At 37.3% G+C, this 19,261-nt stretch overlaps 2 protein-coding genes across 22 annotated transcripts in view; one reads left to right on the top strand and one right to left on the bottom strand.

The window, feature by feature from the left end:
* The window catches only part of LOC125764479 (maltase 2-like), a 56,139-nt gene that overhangs the window by 15,676 nt on the left and 21,202 nt on the right, over positions 1–19,261 (top strand). The gene's annotated exons all lie outside the window — the stretch shown is intronic.
* LOC125764490 (UV excision repair protein RAD23 homolog B-like) overlaps positions 613–19,261 on the bottom strand; it is a 219,379-nt gene continuing 200,730 nt past the window's right edge. For 12 of the 21 annotated variants that reach the window (XM_049428817.1, XM_049428816.1, XM_049428818.1 and 9 more), the window contains 4 exons: positions 17,035–17,482; positions 16,428–16,541; positions 5,136–13,695; positions 4,492–4,945 (listed from right to left, as the gene is read on the bottom strand). In XM_049428817.1, coding sequence (XP_049284774.1) covers positions 13,326–13,695; positions 16,428–16,541; positions 17,035–17,482 — 932 coding nt within the window. In that variant the 3' untranslated portion in view covers positions 4,492–4,945; positions 5,136–13,325. Of the gene's footprint in view, positions 1,513–1,702; positions 2,419–2,608; positions 2,799–3,325; positions 3,576–4,229; positions 13,696–16,427; positions 16,542–17,034; positions 17,483–19,261 lie in introns of those variants that run through there. The other 9 variants (XM_049428807.1, XR_007418466.1, XR_007418463.1 and 6 more) reach the window with 9 other exon arrangements.

A 19,261-nucleotide genomic window follows, 5' to 3' on the forward strand; every position in this document is an offset into this window, starting at 1 on the left:
TTTACCGCTCGACAAAAGCAAAATGAGGCTTTTGGTCGTTTTAAATTGATTTTACAATTGAAATGCATAAAGTGTATACCGCTTGAGCAAATGCCAGGAAATCAGCAAATAGAATAAAAATGAAAACACCTGCTTGCATAATTTGTACTCGAAAACTTGTTTGCCCCTGGTGGAACAACCTTCGGCATTAATGTTTTTCCGCTATGCCAACTCTTGCAGTTCGTATTTAAAATGCATTACAGAACGAATAGGGATTTTATTTGCTTTTTTTCGATCTCTCCACTCGCTTCATCTCGGAAACAATCAGTACAATGAAGCTTGTATTAATCGTGTCTGTGAGAAAGTGCTTTCGCTTGGACCCGGTGCATACATCTTAAAGTCTAAGTTAAAAGATGTGTGTACAAAATGTTATAAATAGATTTATTTTAATGCCAATTGATTGCAACAAGATTCTCTTCACTCAAATAATGTTTTAAATTAAAAAAAGAATAAAAAATTAGAAAAAAATAAAACAATTATAAAAGTTTGAAAATTTCATAAGGCTCATTTTTGCACCAAGTTTTGCCTATAACTCGGTCGGTATCCAACGAATCGCCAATCTTTAACCTGTGGTCGATAGATGGCAATATTGGCTACATTTTCTTCTTGGACGGCCATGCCCTCAGATGTCTGTGCCAGAAGTTATTCGAGGAACCAAGTTCCTTACCCTGTTTGAGAAAATGTAAAATTTTCCTCATTTTTGCACCAACTTTTGCCTATAACTCGGTCGGTATCCAACGAATCGCCAATCTTTAACCTGTGGTCGATAGATGGCAATAATGGCTACATTTTCTTCTTGGACGGCCATGCCCTCAGATGTCTGTGCCAGAAGTTATTCGAGGAACCAAGTTCCTTACCCTGTTTGAGAAAATGTAAAATTTTCCTCATTTTTGCACCAACTTTTGCCTATAACTCGGTCGGTATCCAACGGATCGCCAATCTTTAACCTGTGGTCGATAGATGGCAACAATGGCTACATTTTCTTCTTGGACGGCCTTGCCCTCAGATGTCTGTGCCAGAAGTTATTCGAGGAACCAAATTCCCTACCCTGTTTGAGAAAATGTAGAATTTTCTTCATTTTTGAGTAATTTAGCAAAATTGAAAAATGTGGTATATTTTAATGCGAATTTTGTTGCAATAAGTTTCTTTTCACTTAAATAGTGCTTTAAATTTAAAAAAGAATAAAAAATGAGAAAAAAAATTTTAAAAAATTTTCAACTTGAAAATTTCATAAGGGGTACCCCTTGCCATTTTTTTGAGAAATTTTGCAAAAAAATTTAAATTGATTTATTTTAATGCCAATTGGTTGCAATGACTTTCTTTTCACTCAAATAATGCTTACAATTGAAAAAAGAGTAAAAAATCTGAAAAAATTGAAAAAAATATAAAAATTTGAAAATTTCATAAGACTCATTTTTGCACCAAGTTTTGCCTATAACTCGTTCGGTATCCAACGAATCGCCAATCTTTAACCTGTGGTCGATAGATGGCAATATTGGCTACATTTTCTTCTTGGACGGCCATGCCCTCAGATGTCTGTGCCAGAAGTTATTCGAGGAACCAAGTTCCTTACCCTGTTTGAGAAAATGTAAAATTTTCCTCATTTTTGCACCAACTTTTGCCTATAACTCGGTCGGTATCCAACGAATCGCCAATCTTTAACCTGTGGTCGATAGATGGCAATAATGGCTACATTTTCTTCTTGGACGGCCATGCCCTCAGATGTCTGTGCCAGAAGTTATTCGAGGAACCAAGTTCCTTACCCTGTTTGAGAAAATGTAAAATTTTCCTCATTTTTGCACCAACTTTTGCCTATAACTCGGTCGGTATCCAACGGATCACCAATCTTTAACCTGTGGTCGATAGATGGCAACAATGGCTACATTTTCTTCTTGGACGGCCTTGCCCTCAGATGTCTGTGCCAGAAGTTATTCGAGGAACCAAATTCCCTACCCTGTTTGAGAAAATGTAAAATTTTCTTCATTTTTGAGTAATTTAGCAAAATTGAAAAATGTGGTATATTTTAATGCGAATTTTGTTGCAATAAGTTTCTTTTCACTTAAATAGTGCTTTAAATTTAAAAAAGAATAAAAAATGAGAAAAAAAATTTTAAAAAATTTTCAACTCGAAAATTTCATAAGGGGTACCCCTTGCCATTTTTTTGAGAAATTTTGCAAAAAAAATTAAATTGATTTATTTTAATGCCAATTGGTTGCAATGAGTTTCTTTTCACTCAAATAATGCTTAAAATTAAAAAAAGAGTAAAAAATCTGAAAAAATTGAAAAAACTATAAAAATTTCAAAATTTCAGAAGACTCATTTTTGCACCAAGTTTTGCCTATAACTCGTTCGGTATCCAACGGATCGCCAATCTTTAACCTGTGGTCGATAGATGGCAACAATGGCTATATTTTCTTGTTAGACGACTATGCCCTCAGATGTCTGTGCCAGAAGTTATTCGAGGAACCAAGTTCCTTACCCTGTTTCAGAAAATGCAAAATTTTCCTCATTTTTGCACCAATTTTTGGCTATAACTCGGTCGGTATCCAACGGATTGCCACTCTTTAACCTGTGGTCGATAGATAGCAGAAATGGCTACATTTTCTTCTTGGACGGCCATGCCCTCAGATGTCTGTGCCAGAAGTAATTTGAGGAACCAAGTTCCTTACCCTGTTTGAGAAAATGTAAAATTTTCCTCATTTTTGCACCAACTTTTGCCTATAACTCGGTCGGTATCCAACGGATCACCAATCTTTAACCTGTGGTCGATAGATGGCAATAATGGCTACATTTTCTTCTTGGACGGCCTTGCCCTCAGATGTCTGTGCCAGAAGTTATTCGAGGAACCAAATTCCCTACCCTGTTTGAGAAAATGTAAAATTTTCTTCATTTTTGAGTAATTTAGCAAAATTGAAAAATGTGGTATATTTTAATGCGAATTTTGTTGCAATAAGTTTCTTTTCACTTAAATAGTGCTTTAAATTTAAAAAAGAATAAAAAATGAGAAAAAAAATTTTAAAAAATTTTCAACTCGAAAATTTCATAAGGGGTACCCCTTGCCATTTTTTTGAGAAATTTTGCAAAAAAATTTAAATTGATTTATTTTAATGCCAATTGGTTGCAATGACTTTCTTTTCACTCAAATAATGCTTAAAATTGAAAAAAGAGTAAAAAAATCTGAAAAAATTGAAAAAAATATAAAAATTTGAAAATTTCATAAAACTCATTTTTGCAACAAGTTTTGCCTATAACTCGTTCGGTATCCAACGAATCGCCAATCTTTAACCTGTGGTCGATAGATGGCAATAATGGCTACATTTTCTTCTTGGACGGCCATGCCCTCAGATGTCTGTGCCAGAAGTTATTCGAGGAACCAAGTTCCTTAGCCTGTTTGAGAAAATGTAAAATTTTCCATATTTTTGCGCCAACTTTTGCCTATAACTCGGTCGGTATCCAACGAATCGTCAATCTTTAAACTGTGGTCGATAGATGGCACTAATGGCTACATTTTCTTCTTGGACGGCCATGTCCTCAGATGTCTGTGCCAGAAGTTATTCGAGGAATTAAGTTCCATACCCTGTTTGAGAAAATGTAAAATTGTAATCATTTTTCTGCAATTCAGCAAAATTTTTAAATGTGATATATTTGAATGCGAATTTGTTGCAATAAGTTTCTTTTTACTCAAATAATGCTTTAAATTAAAAAAAGAATAAAAATCAGAAAAAAATTTCAAAAAATTTTTTCACTCGAAAATTTCATAAGGGGTACCCCTTGCCATTTTTTTGAGAAATTTTGCAAAAAAATTTAAATTGATTTATTTTAATGCCAATTGGTTCAAATAAGTTTCTTTTCACTCAAATAATGCTTTAAATTGAAAAAGATTGAAAAATTGTAATAAAATATCAAAAAAATCTATAAAATTGCCTATCACCTAGGCTCATTTTTGCTCCAAGTTTTGCCTATAACTCGGTCGGTATCCAACGGATCGCCAATCTTTAACTTGTGGTCGATAGATGGCACCAAGGGCTACATTTTATTGTTGGACGGCCATGCCCTCAGATGTCTGTGTCAGAAGTTATTCGAGGAACCAAGCTCCTTACCCTGTTTGAGAAAATGTAAAATTTTCCTCAGTTTTGCTCCAAGTTTTGCCTATAACTCTGTCGGTATCCAACGGATCGCCAATCTTTAACCTGTGGTCGATAGATGGCAACAATGGCTACATTTTCTTCTTGGACGGCCTTGCCCTCAGATGTCTGTGCCAGAAGTTATTCGAGGAACCAAATTCCCTACCCTGTTTGAGAAAATGTAAATTTTTCCTCATTTTTGAGTAATTTAGCAAAATTGAAAAATGTGGTATATTTCAATGCGAATTTTGTGGCAATAAGTTTCTTTACACTTAAATAGTGCTTTAAATTTAAAAAAGAATAAAAAATGAGAAAAAAAATTTTAAAAAATTTTCAACTCGAAAATTTCATAAGGGGTACCCCTTGCCATTTTTTTGAGAAATTTTGCAAAAAAAATTAAATTGATTTATTTTAATGCCAATTGGTTGGAATGACTTTCTTTTGCTTCAAACAATGCATAAAATTAAAAAAAGAGTAAAAAATCTGAAAAAATTTAAAATAATATAAAAATTTGAAAATTTCATAAGACTCATTTTTGCACCAAGTTTTGCCTATAACTCGGTCGGTATCCAACGGATCGCCAATCTTTAACCTGTGGTCGATAGATGGCAACAATGGCTATATTTTCTTGTTAGACGACCATGCCCTCAGATATCTGTGCCAGAAGTTATTGGAGGAACCAAGTTCCTTACCCTGTTTGAGAAAATGTAAAATTTTCCTCATTTTTGCACCAAGTTTTGCCTATAACTCGGTCGGTATCCAACGAATCGCCAATCTTTAACCTGTGGTCGATAGATGGCACTAATGGCTACATTTTCTTCTTGGACGGCCATGGCCTCAGATGTCTCTGCCAGAAGTTATTCGAGGAACCAAGTTCCATACCCTGTTTGAGAAAACGTAAAATTTTCCTCATTTTTGCACCAACTTTTGCCTATAACTCGGTCGGTATCCAACGGATCACCAATCTTTAACCTGTGGTCGATAGATGGCAACAATGGCTACATTTTCTTCTTGGACAGCCATACCCTCAGATGTCTGTGCCAGAAGTTATTCGAGGAACCAAGTTCCTTACCCTGTTTGAGAAAATGTAAAATTTTCCTCATTTTTGCACCAAGTTTTGCCTATAACTCGGTCGGTATCCAACGGATCGTCAATCTTTAACCTGTGGTCGATAGATAGCAATAATGGCTACATTTTCTTCTTGGACGGCCATGCCCTCAGATGTCTGTGCCAGAAGTTATTCGAGGAACCAAGTTCCGTATCCTGTTTGAGAAAATGTAAAATTTTCTTCATTTTTGAGTAATTTAGCAAAATTGAAAAATGTGGTATATTTTAATGCGAATTTTGTTGCAATAAGTTTCTTTTCACTTAAATAGTGCTTTAAATTTAAAAAAGAATAAAAAATGAGAAAAAAAAATTTTAAAAAATTTTCAACTCGAAAATTTCATAAGGGGTACCCCTTGCCATTTTTTTGAGAAATTTTGCAAAAAAAATTAAATTGATTTATTTTAATGCCAATTGGTTGCAATGAGTTTCTTTTCACTCAAATAATGCTTTAAATGAAAAAAGAGTGAACTAAACTCACGTATTTACTCTTTTTGCAACTCAACTCACCACGGCTACATGCTTACACTCGTGAGTGAGTAAATGATAAAAGAGTCGCTAAAACTTCTCATAGTGAGTGAACGAAACTCATTCAATACAACGTTTCAACTCACTATCTCGCTCTTACTCACTTTGCACATCTCTAGTCTGGATGCTTTCTATTTCCCCATTTTCAAGCACTATCCATCGAAAGCAACTTATAAAATATCTGCCGTGCTGAGTTTGATGGAAAATTATGTAAGTGCTGAGGATTTATTTCGCTTTCTAACCAAGGGCTTAACATTTTCTTCTGCGCCTGGTGGAAGGACAGAAATAAAAAAATCTAGTACGAAAGGAAACGGTAAACTACTGTTCCGGTAGAGCACATCGCAACAAACTAGCGTGTATAGCTATTTTCCGGTAGCATTCGGTCGTTTCCAGGTGGGGGTGGTTTTTTTAAACACAATTTGCCTTGTATCTTTTTTTTGCTGCACAACTTAGTATTGGGCTGCCGGTGACAAGTCAAACAGAATGCTTGATTCAGGCAGCGCACGGTGAACACCCGGCCTCTGTGCACGAAATGAATCCGACCACCGGAATGTGCAGTAATTCATGTGGAAATAGCGGAAGTGAAGTGAATCTGAAAGGCAACAGTGGAGAGGATGAAATGAAGGCGGTATGTGACATATGAACGGTTACAGCAGTTACAGCCCGGTGTACAAGGCACCATTGGATAATGGAAAGCTGCGACACGTAAGAACGTTTTTTTCGTTTTTCGTCAGTGTAAAAAGGAGGGCAACATCGTATGCAGCATACGATTTGACGAACCAGATTATGCTTTGGAAAGAATCCATTGAGGATACAACAACAAAAAAAGGTGACGACTAAGGACACTACCAAATGTAGTTTACCGTTCTTATTAAGCAATTCTTTCCATCTTGTAAAAATTGGTTGGAAATTTTGAAACGGAACAGCGAAAAGGGCAAACAAAATTAAACGAAGTGATTTTTATTAGAACGGAATTGAAATGGTAAATAAATTTCACCTAATCATTCCCTAAATACTGTCTGAACACGTGGCCGGTCAATGGAGACGCCTGGTGTTTCTCTCAATAAATTAACATTATTTTTCTAAGCTCTGTTTTACTATCAAATTGTAATTTAAAAGTTCGTTGGTACTAAACTTACAGAGGAAAAAAGCTATCAAAAATGTATTCCATATTTCTTTAGTCGATCCGTGGAGAAGCATTAAATCATAGGAATTTGACAAAAGCAGCTGCAACGGTCATTGATGCAAAAACCGAATGGTGCATTTTTGTCTTTATCGTTTTTCGCTTATACTTAAAATACGATTGAAGAGTAAAAGCGAAAAAAATCCATCTCCAGGAGAAGCACAGCTGCTACATTTGATGCATCGAAACTATGGAAGAACGAGACGAATTTCATGTTGAACAGTTCTCAACAGAAAGCTTCTTACGCGGACACTAAAACGTAGTATCAACGTGCAGTTAAATCCATTTCTGGAATCTAAATTAAATCATCTTGACAAAGGGATTTCGAATAAATCCATCCCAATTGATAGATGTGGAGAGTGATTTTAAAGTCGAAAGTTTTCCGAGTGGCATTATTGAATTTTCCACAGAAGGAATGTGAATTTGTTTGTCATTTGTATCATTTTAATAAAATATAAATCATTCGCAATCGTAATGTTGTCAAGCCGCAAAGTCAAGCGGGCAATTGAAAGTGCGTGTAAAGGTCAAACAACTATATCCGTTGGTAGGTTTCTCATAATTTGTTGTACGCAAAAGCTTCTTTCACCATTCCACACGTCCATTGTTCCTGACCTCTCGCTTCATCCGGTCAGTTGCTAGGTAGAAATGTTTTTTCAATCATTAATGTCAAGACCATCATGAAGTTCATTTCATAGAGCAATAGAAATGAACAAGAAAATAAAATGGAGTAAGCTTGCGATTTATTCCGTTGCTAGCAATTAAAAGTTATGACTTTGGTTTGCAAAAAAACCCGTTGCTAGAGCTTAACCTGTTTGAGCAATGTTTTTCCTTGACCCGTACTTAAAGTTAAGTTTGGATTGTTGTTTGGGTTTTGCTGCTAGAAATTAATATCAATCAAAATACTTGAGTAATGAAGCACTACGGTGGTAAATAAATATCAAAGCACTACATACTGCTTCTAGCGATATATTTATGCATTTTTTTCTAGCGCAAATTGACCGCTTACAGAGCAAATCCTGATTAATTATCCTGATTTGAAATGGAATAAAAAAATCTTATACTACAAGCAGAATAAATATGTACGTACTGCTATGTAAAGCGCAACCCTAATATACCGGGTATGAGTAATGAAGGGAAGGTGAAAATATTTTCATAATCCATCAAAACGTTGCCATATTCTTATCAGTCCAATCGAATGTAGTCATTACAGTTTGTTAATAAAAATGTGTTGCTTTTGTTGATAATTAATTCCATATTTGCCTCTCGGCTAGTTGGCTTACAGATGGTACCAATTAGTAAAATGATTTGCTGCACATTTCAAACATGTTTGAGGTTTTTTGGTTGTTATTTTCGGTGCCATATTAATCCAACTTCAAATACGATGATTTGAGTGCGCTGTAATGGACGTTCGCTTTTATGATTGAAGATGTTTTTTTAAGCCAAATCACTTCAAGAGAATTGGCTATTTTTACCAGTTGAGTGGGATCATTTGTTTGTGTAAACCTTAGTACCCAGAAGTAGCTAATCTTGATTATGATTTCCGTTGAACTTTTATCGTGAAATATTTGGCCATTGTCAAGATAAGGCCAATTAACAATAATGAGAGGTTTTGTGTGAGTGTGTTCTCTTGTAGTCTACAATCAAAAAAACGTTTGCTCCTCTTCGATACAATCACTATGTAAGATATTTTTAACATCCTACAGAATAATGTAAGTGGTAGGATGAAATGGTAGAAATTCCTCTAGAAATGATTATGATTATTAGTGGCATGACGCAAACCTGGCCCCACTGACAGATCGCTTGGACACGTGTACTGCACGCGCAATATCCATAAGTCACTCCTCACTTTGTGTTCCAAACAAATGCAAAAATATTTATGACGCAAAAGCAACATCGTTTGATGCGCGATTTATTTTTATGGTAAACAATTTTGCGACCGTTGCGACATAATGGGTATTATTAATGGATAATATGTTTTTGTGTGTGTTTTGCTTTACCACTTTCCACCGCACGTTATGGTGAAGATTGAGCAATTCAATTGTGTTTAATTCTCACTTGCGCATTTGTTATGGTTGTTTCTCTTTTGTTATTTTATTTGGCTTAAAAATTTAAAGTGACGATGGAATGGAGTGGAGTAGAAAACCCAGATAATTGTTATGAATTGAGGCACTTAAGCACAACTCTATAAAAAGCTTCCATTGCAATTCAGCTTTTGATGCGTTTTGTGGTGCTTCTGTAGCAATAATAACGAACGGGAAACACCGAAACATCATGTACCATACATTATTGGGTACATATTTTCTATAAGCAACATAAACGACATAGAACGAGCATTGGACGCGAAACAGCCGCACGTGGATAAACGCAGAACGATCGCTATTTTACGACTATGTGACTTGGGGGTTATGGTAGTTTGACGCTCGATAGGCATTAACATTTGTGTTTAAAACGTTGATAAGTTGAATGAATTAAAATTTTCAGTTAAAGGGAAAAATAATGAAAATTTCTGTTCGATTCCATTCCTTTATATTGCTAAAGTACTTAAAAGTGAAACAAAAATATACCATCTTTCAAGTAATTTTTATAGCAACTTTTACATAATTTTTAACCATTTCCTTAAGTTTTGATTATTAAAATCAGCATCAAATTGTACATAGAACTATCACGTCCAAAATTGGTTGTAGCTCAATGTAAGTTTTTGCAAACAATGATATTATTTGTAGCTTTTAGAAACATAAATAAAAAAATCACCATTCATAACTTATCATTTCACTTTCAACAATCGACGCAAGGTTTAGTAACTCTTAACGAGCAGATGTGGACCTCCTCGCGTCTGTTCCCAAAATTCGAACGATCTCCGGGAGGTAAACGAACGTAATGCAGCTCCTGTTATTGTTTCTAGTGTCACATGGTACGCCCTCGTAACTAGCAACCGTACCACAAACATGGTCCACCCACTACACTAACACGTTTCGCACCGTTTTGGGCATAAATTACGATCGTGAAAAGCCACCGTAGTGTAAATATTTGCACCTAAAGTTTCTCTCCCGATTAATGTGCAAAAGGGTGCAACGGTCAGTCGGGCATTGGGGTTTGTGTTTTGGGTGCCAGTATTTGTGTGCTTCGTGGATTTCTTGTACGTGTGCACGTGGGTACGCTTTGGATTGGGTTTGTGTAGGCATCAGCAATTTAATAGTCTGACCATACACTCGCAATGCTGTCAATGTTTTAACGCCTGGTGAGAAATGTATTTGGTGTACCGGCAAGCATAATGGATTGGAAATAGTGAGCAATCGGAATGTGGTGATATTTTGCTTGAACCGGACCGAAAATGTCAAACAGTCAAGTGGAGAAATGTTAATGTTACGATGGTGAAAATCAAATCGTGTCACGTGTGCCGTGGATTTATTCATTTAAGAACGGTGCATTTCCATTTCATCCAATTGGCTGTGGTGAATGGTTTTGGAAATAAATGTTCAAACGAATACCAGTAATAATATTTCAAAGTCTTTCTTCACAACATTGAATCTACGGTAATGGATTATTTGCTAAAACATTAGAAAGCTTCCATCAAGTGGGTTGTGCCATGCAGGCGTACGAATTGTGTTGAGGTCAAATCGCTGTTCGAGTCGTAACTTAAACTTAATTTTATGAATTTTTAAAATTCTAATTTAGTTTACAAAAAAAAGCTTTCGTGGCTTTTCATTTGCCAAACAAAAAAAGTTATTCATTTTATAATTAATTTTTTTTTATTGGAAAAACCACTCAGTAATAAATTAAATAAATAACGCCTGTTAAAAGTTGCGGTTCATACATCGATTTGACATCCTAGAACAATTTTACTTTCAACTATGCTTGTAATAAAATTTACAAATGAAAAATAACAAATAATTAAAAACCGAGTGCTGTTTACCCATCGAAACACCGATTGATTCGTTTCGGATAATTGATATGAACCATAAATGATTCGACCTGAAAACTTTATACAAACGAACAAACAAGCTACACAAGCGAAACATCAACAACCTTTTTGCGCTGATCGAAAAACCCTTGTCTTCGGTGGGGGCTTTGCAAAAGTTTTCGGCGATCGGCCGTTTGGAGGGTGGGAGGGGGTTGGGAAACCCGTCCATATGCAATCCTTACGCCCGGCAAGCACAACAAATTGATTTCAATCCCAACTCCGCACAAACTACATCGCCACAAGGTAACGTAAACAGACCTGGTCCGTGGTAGGCAATCGAAACCTTTCGTCGAACCGTTGTTCGGTGGAGCGCTCAAACCGCGTGCATACCCGATCGGATGATACTTTTGCCGATGGATTGGACTGAAGAAAAAGGGAGAAAAGTTTTCCAAAGCATAAAGCATAAAAAGACAGATAAGGGGATACAAATAAAGCAGCGTTAGGTTAACTTCGGGGCGAATAGTGTTCGATATCCTTCGCCCCGTAATGCTTGCTTCGAAAAACAAATTAAATACCACTCGTATGTGATTCGATGTGTGCTGGGGCTACGAACGGTAAATGTTTCTTTTGTTTCCGTCCAACCTTTTCCTTTTCCGGGCGGGATGTATCTTTCTATACTCTCAATTTTCTCATCCCAACTAGTCTCATCTTCGCACAAAATAAAACCAATCACACTTCATTAAGAAGTTAAATTTAATTCACTTCTATGCGGTGTTTTTCGTCGCTTCTAGCACCGGTTTCTACCGATTGGATGATTCTATTTGCCTTTCGATTACGAGAAAGGCAAATTTGAATGCGATTTTCGAACGCTCGGCACAGGGGCCTCCCGTGCCCTGGCAGGAAAAAGGTTTTCTAAGCTCCAAAATTGAGTCGGATGGTGTGATTTCGGTTCTCTCGCTTTCTGAAACCTTTCGACGAGTCAGCCACTTTCTGAGCTGAGTTTGTGTTTTGTGTAATTGATTAGAAATGGACCGGGATGTCGCTGGTGTATATCTGTGTAGGCTCGATAGATGGAACAAGATGAAGATTTATTCATCGACTTTATTTGCCGACAGCAGACGTATGGAATCAATCATTTAATGCTTCATCGAGCATGGTGAAAAGTTTAATGTTGAGGCAGAATTTTTTGTTCTGTTAATTAAGATTGATGTTTACAAACCATGACAAAATATCAATAATAAAACTTATAGTAAACTGGCTGTTATATTAATAGTAAAGTGTTAAAGACATTTTGACTTTGTAATTAAATCAATATAAAGCAAGAAAAAAAAAAAGTTCAATGTCTTTCCCTCGCGTGAACATTTGAATTGAAGTCGAAACTAATTAAAAGTGATTAAAGTACTACCAAGCTTTTGCACAAAGGTCTTCTCCCATTATCTCGGTTATTCGTACATTCTAATTTAAATTATAATAGGGAAAACACCCTCTTGAGGTTAGAACAGAAAACGGGTTGAATTTTTGTTTCTTTCGTCTACAGATAAAACTTTTCCTCTTTCTTCATTTTCACCTCAGATTCTTTACAAAACCTCCAAGGGCATCAGCCCCCGTATTGCGAAAGAGAAACACACGCTTTTAACCTTTTTTTTCACCCAACATTTATCGAGACTATCATCTCCGGTCAGATCCCATCTGGAGCGAAAGGGAATATTCCCGGTTCAAAAGGCAACAAAAGTTGCTGCAAGCTTTTTTCCTAGAAGATACAAAAGGATGTGTTGACATTGAAGTTGTCGTGCGGTTCTTAGCTACTTCAACTTCTCAGTAGCGTTGTTCATCTTTCACAAGAAAAAAGGTAAAACATTTAGCCTTTCTCAGTAGTAACCAAGGTGCGCCAAAAGGGTACGGAAGCGATCGCCGGGAATGGGCGCGCTGACATTTCAAGATTAATTAAAAGTTTTTACAACTGAAAGCGTCTCTCGGGGAATTGTGTTTTGCCGAGTAGTATGCTTTCATGCCGAAGGAATTGGAAATAGTTATAAATATGGTAATGTTAAAAGCAGACAGCAAACGCGAAAAGCGTAACGAAGCATCATTTCGGGTGGTTTGAGTTCAATAGTTTCAAGCAAAAATTTTCTGCACAAAAACCATTTAAAGAAAACTGCCACTATTATAGATAATTGAATGTAAATTGAGAATAGAAAGTTTTATAAAGTCCAGTTGTGGGAAAACTGATTGTTTCGTCCGGTCATTTGTACGATCAATGTAAAGGAAAGAAAAGACAATTTCATTAACATGCTTTGTAGTTTCTAGCCAAAAGAAAAGAAAAACTTGATTATTAGAACTTGAGAGTGCAAAAAAAAAGAAAGAAAGATAGGTGGAGAAATGAAGAGATACGAAAAACAAAACTGTGTTATTAAAACTAAAACATCAAACAACGAAAGGTCAGTTACTAAAGTTGGGAACAAAAAAGTGAGAGGAGAAAAACAAACAAAAAAAGTGTAAAAAAGAAATAGGAACTTTTCGTTCGTATTGCCGTTTTTTTGCCGTACATGGAACGGGCCCACACTGGTGCCCGTAAGCGTCGCCTCTGTATGACACCTTTGTTGACCGGTGGCCCCGTAGGGCCACCGTGCGTTGGCGGTGCGGACGTCGTTGACCCCCGGTGTGGTTCCTTGCTGCACGCGTTGACATTCGGTGCCGTACTGCTGGTGCCGTCTGTGCCACCACTACAACTAGTATCTCCTCCACTACCGCCACCAGCGTTGTTAGCACCAGTACCACCACCACCACCGCTGCCTCCTCCGGTACCACCATCCTGACTGTCATGTTAAGCCGGTGGACGTACCGGTGATGGCAAATAACGGGGGTTACAATGTTTCATGTGTTATGGGGTTTTTTTTGGCAGCAAAATTGTTGTAACCAATTATCGCGAACGTTTGTGCGATTTAATTGTAATTTTTTTGGTGGTTTTTTTAATCAATTCAATAGCGCAGTGGTGGGTTTTTTTTAAGTTTCGAAACCAATATCACATTTTTCAATCAATTATTGGTTGGACGTGTATGAAGAATTTCGAGGAGGTTTGTTTTTCATTATTTTGTGTGACCACGGGGTGTTTCGATGATGAATGGTGTTTGAATAGAAAATAATTCAATTTTGATTAGCAAACTTTTTTGTATACCTTATCGATGCGTTGTTTTGTTTTATATTGGAAAAAAAGATTGATGTTTTTTGAAAACCATTTCAGGGGTTTAATACAATTGCTCAAAATGTAGGAAACTTTAATTTAAATTATTCTATTTTTCAAAAGTATATTGAGATAATGAAAATATTTCACTCCCCTGTCGTGCCGTGGTAGCAAGCCTAATAGCTTATGTTGGGATTGTGTTTCAATAAATATAACGCAAATGGTATATAAATGGAATAGTTTACTAGCAGCTAATAAAGCAATCATTCCAAATAGGGGTCAAATGCTAAATATCAAACGGTTATACTTTAGTGATATAAAGTGATAAAATATCTCATAACTAGCGCGAAAAAATTTCCTGTACAAAAAAGACATCGTTAAACACTCTATCAGTTCCTTGATAAAGACGCATTACCAGTTGTATCTTCTCATAAGATCAGCGCGTACATCTCACGAATAGGACATAATGTCACTCATACATTTCACACAAATTACATGTCAAAGCATTGACTAGTGGAATCCCATCGGGTAGTCAAGGGTGTTGAAAGAAAACCAAAAAAAAAAGGAAGACATGCATACATGGCAAAAGGACATGCAGCTCAAGAGATACACCATTTATTCGTCTGACATCTGAGTCTCTCTCGCTCTCTCCTTTCGCAGACACTTTCCTTTCCGTTCGTCATGCTCCGCCGATGGAGTGGTGGCGAATGAAACAATAACAGTTAGAGGGAATGATTTTTAAATGAAAATAAATGCTTCCCATTTCGCAGTCGCTGACGTCGTCCGGTGGGACGAGTCAAACGAGAAACCACGACGGCGGGATTCTGTGACTGTGATGTGCTCATGGATGGTCTGTCAACTACCATGGGCCATGGGGTGGTTCCCCCAGCCCCGCCTGCCACATCACAAATCCAGGGGAGAGCAACAAAAAAAAACAAGCTTGAGATAGGTAAAATTACATTACATCGCATCAGCACGAGCATCATCGGAAACATCGGGGTCGGTTGATGTTCAAATTGTTTCAACAGAATTGGATTGTTCGCCATTGTTAAAGCCACGGCCAGCCAGTGCGGAAGATACTGTACGGGATTCGTACGGGGAAAAGCTGCATGTTACGAACCGATGATGATTCTACGCCCTTTTGCCCCCACACACATATACGCTCCCTCAAAAACGTTCTCCATTAGCGTTTTAGCGGGCGCATGATGCTATCCATTGTTGCGTGTTGCCACCAGTCGATGGCCAGAAACACACAATCGCAAAATGGAACATCACCGCTTGCCCTGTACGCTGCGTGAGTGTATTTTTATCGACATCCGGTTTTTGGCATGCCCCCGTGTCTGCGGACCCACGCAAAACGCTTTGGATTGGGATTGATGGTGATATTTACTTATCAAATTGAAGTAGATTCTACCAAATCCTAATGCGTAATGCTATTTCTGGCTTCTGGCTTCTAGCTCGTAAAGGGAATTAGCCGGGCGGTGTCATTAATTTTAGGAAACAGCTTTAGCTGATGATGCTTTCTGGAGGGTGTGTTGCATGTTGAGCTTTTTTTTGTTTTTTTTTTTTGGCTATAGCCGCCATCATCCTAATGCTCGGCTGGGATAAAGCTCCCATTATGTCTGGTGTTTTGCAGCAGGATGTGAGGAATGATAATATCTTGCAAAAAGGGGACACCGAAAATTGGATTTTGCAAATACGCGTACCATTTACTAAATTCATGTGGTGTGTAAATTTGATTACCACGCAAAGGAAATGCACGGTGAGAGAGAGAGAGAGAGAGAGAGAGAGAGAGAGAGAGAGAGAGAGAGAGAGAGAGAATAATAGGAGGTGATGAATCTGGCTATGCGTTTGATTTACAACGTTATTCCGAGCCTAATGCAAACGGCAAACATCAGCTACACTGAAGTACACTGAGTTTCCTTTGCTGAGCAATAAACAATTGTTTGATTGAGTTTGGAAAGATATTTGCATTTATAATACATTTCTGTACATTTTGTAAATTACGGTATCGAAAGACAAACAAAAGCTGAAACTGATTTTATGACCCTTTTTTGGAACGATTGCATTTCTTAGCATGATTGCAATAATAATGATAAATTGATCAACTTTTCAAAAAACACATTTCAAACTAACTTGCGTTGCTAAAGATTATAGGTTTGTCAAAGAATGGAAATTACATGTTATTTTATAGATAAACGCTCGATCGATATGATACGATTTTCAAAACCAGGAAAGATTTTTAATCCTTCCACGCAAGCACACTTATTTTGGTGCAGTGCTTGATAACACAATTCCTTGCCCCTGTTTGATGTGACGCATCATACGCGTACGGATTGATAAGCAGGCGAATGGTTTCATACTTACTTTGTCTCGTCGATAAAAACGGCTTCAAGTACGCGCGCGGCGTAATGAAGGTTTTTCTGCAGCAGCTCGGCGGAAATTTCGCCGCGCTGCAGCTGCCGCAGCAGACATCGTAGTCTGAAATGGGATGAAACAGATGAAATGTTTGCTTATTAACAAAAAGTGTTTCGGTATTTTGATTTTTATACTATTTTGCTACTGGCGTGGTTTTTGGGTTCCATAACAATTTGAATCTCTAAAGTTTTCTAACATTTATCTTTCGTAATATTTCTTAAAAACCGATCAATATTGAAATATCATTAAAAAAATTAAAAAACGTTCTTTAAAATAGTTTTTAAACATTTCAAGAAAATAAATTCTCACTTTCCTGTTTTATTGAAGTTTTAGTCTGTCTGTTTCAAAGTATTATTTGTATTGAACTATTTTAGTGTACACATGTGCTACAAACTGAAAGCTCAAAAAGCAATATTTGAACTTTATCCTTTTCAAATCTCTTAAAAAAATAAAACGAATAAAGTTTTGGTAAACATTTGCCTAAAAATTTAATCCTTTGGCAAAACTATTCATACACCCCCTTGTCCACTACGGCAAACAGTACGATTCGACTCACCTGACTGCGGCCTTATCACATGCATCTGGTGTATCGACAGCCGGCAGGTTGTCCGTCGCTAGGTCCACATTGTCCAGCTCATCCCCGGTCGTCGATTCGGTACGGTTCGCGACGACACTCACGGTCCCGGACGTCGGTTGCATGCTCTCGAGCTCCCGACTTAGCTGACTGTTGACGAAGGCGAGTTCCGACTCGGACAGGGGCGGATACTGCTGACCGTACTTGGCCTCCGAACCGCCACCCCCACCACCACCACCACCACCTCCACCCCCTCCACCTCCGCTTCCGCCTCCTCCTCTGCCACCACCACTACCTTCGGCACCAGAATCGTTACCGTATGGCGGCTGGTATTCGGATTCGTCCAACGCTTCCTGATACTGGAGCTGCTGCTGAACGTTGGTATTTTTTCTGCTATTGGTTCGCCGAACGATCGTAAGGCTACCTTGTTCTGTGGGGAACGAAAAAAAAGGTAGAAAAAAAAAACAAATATTTATCATTAGGATGAATCATTCACAGGTTTCGATTGCTTAGCAGATTCAAAGCAGATTATGATCGTACTGTATTTCATCTTCACTTCACTTTATGGATCATTAAGATTAAATAAATGTTTGAGATAGGGATTGTATCATTTTGTAAGATATATTATTATTGAGAAGAGAAGAGAATAATATATTGAGATCATAAACATTAATTTTCATGGAAGAAAGCTTCAAAAATCAAGAAAGATTAAAATTACCTTTGTTAAAATAGAATATCTATAAAATAGAATATCTGTAAACTGTTTCTTTTAGGGGCGGCCCGGTGGTGCATGTGATAAACGGCGCCAGTCCACACGGCCGGACCGGGTTCAAATCCCATCCGGACCGTCCCCCCGTAGCAAGGACTGACTATCCGGCTACGTGGTAAAAATAAATCTAGTAAGCTAGAAATTGCCGGCGTGACCTGTAAGGTCGTTAAGCCAAGAAGAAGAAGAAGAAACTGTTTCTTTTATTCTATCGACATTTTTCAACTTCCTGCATTAGTATATCAGCATTGCTTATTGCATCAAACTATTGCTTGTGCAACGCAGGCAAAAAGGTGGTTTTGTTTCGTAAAGTGATGTTTTAGGTAAACGTCAATCTGCACTTGTAATAAATCATGAGATGCATCATTTGCTGCACTTTTTTTTACAAAATACCTCATCAAACCTTGCACATCAGCACATCCATCAGGGCTTTCAAGAGTGGAAATGAGTGATGAACGAAAAGCGATACAGAAATTTGTTGAGTCACACATATAGAACGTATCAATGCAGGCGTAAATTGTTCTTCTAGCATAGTGCATTTTAAAGTATAAAGTAAACATGCGAAAAGATTGATTGCTTATTGGCCATACTCTTTTCGGTGCTGCACAAATGCATCATCAACCATAGATCGTCGGTCAGCTAGATGTTTTTTTTCGTCTAAATAACAAAAAGCATCAGGTAATACCATGCGATACTAACGTCATTAATTGAAGATTGGTTTTTTTTTCTATCCAAAATAAGTAATTATTTCCTTTATCATGTTTATATAAAACGTTTCATGCAATTACCAAAGTTTCTTCTACGGCAACTTCACAACGGCTACCATATTAGAAATCTTTACTCTCATTATTATATTCCGTAACGACATCACATCCTTTGAATTGAATGTCAAACCGTCCATTGTGTCGGTGGTAGGGTCAACTTTTATAATGCCATATGGCCCCATCATTATCAGCCAACGCCATTCGTCCGATGGAGACGCCTGGTGCCGTTTGAAACGATTGGTCTGATGTTGAAGGTTAACGATCAATTACGCAAAAGGCAACTGTCTTCAGATGTTTTTACTGTTTCTTGCTAGTCAATTTTCAGCTGAGCTGAAGGTTTCCTTGTAACCTTGATTGTGGTTTTGGTTCTTTCCTGACTGGTGGCGTCATGGGTTGGGAGGTGTTTTGTCTCCCATCATGTCCGCACACTAATTAATCGTTGATTAGGGAAAGGACCTCCCGTTGCTTTAGCTGTGCTCAATGGTGGTATAATTATGAGTTGGAGTGTACATACGGAAGGTTATTTACTTTAACTTCAACGATGTAGCTTTTTGATTGGTATTCAGTGGCAATAATATTAAGAAGTATTATTTGTATTTTTATTACGATGTTACAACAATTTAAGCTCTAAAAACATGTAAAACAATGGATAATCTCTAGTCGTTTGTAATGAATAAGG

The sequence above is a fragment of the Anopheles funestus genome, chromosome 2RL (genome assembly GCF_943734845.2).
Source record: "Anopheles funestus chromosome 2RL, idAnoFuneDA-416_04, whole genome shotgun sequence".
Classification (NCBI taxonomy): Eukaryota; Metazoa; Arthropoda; class Insecta; order Diptera; family Culicidae; genus Anopheles; species Anopheles funestus.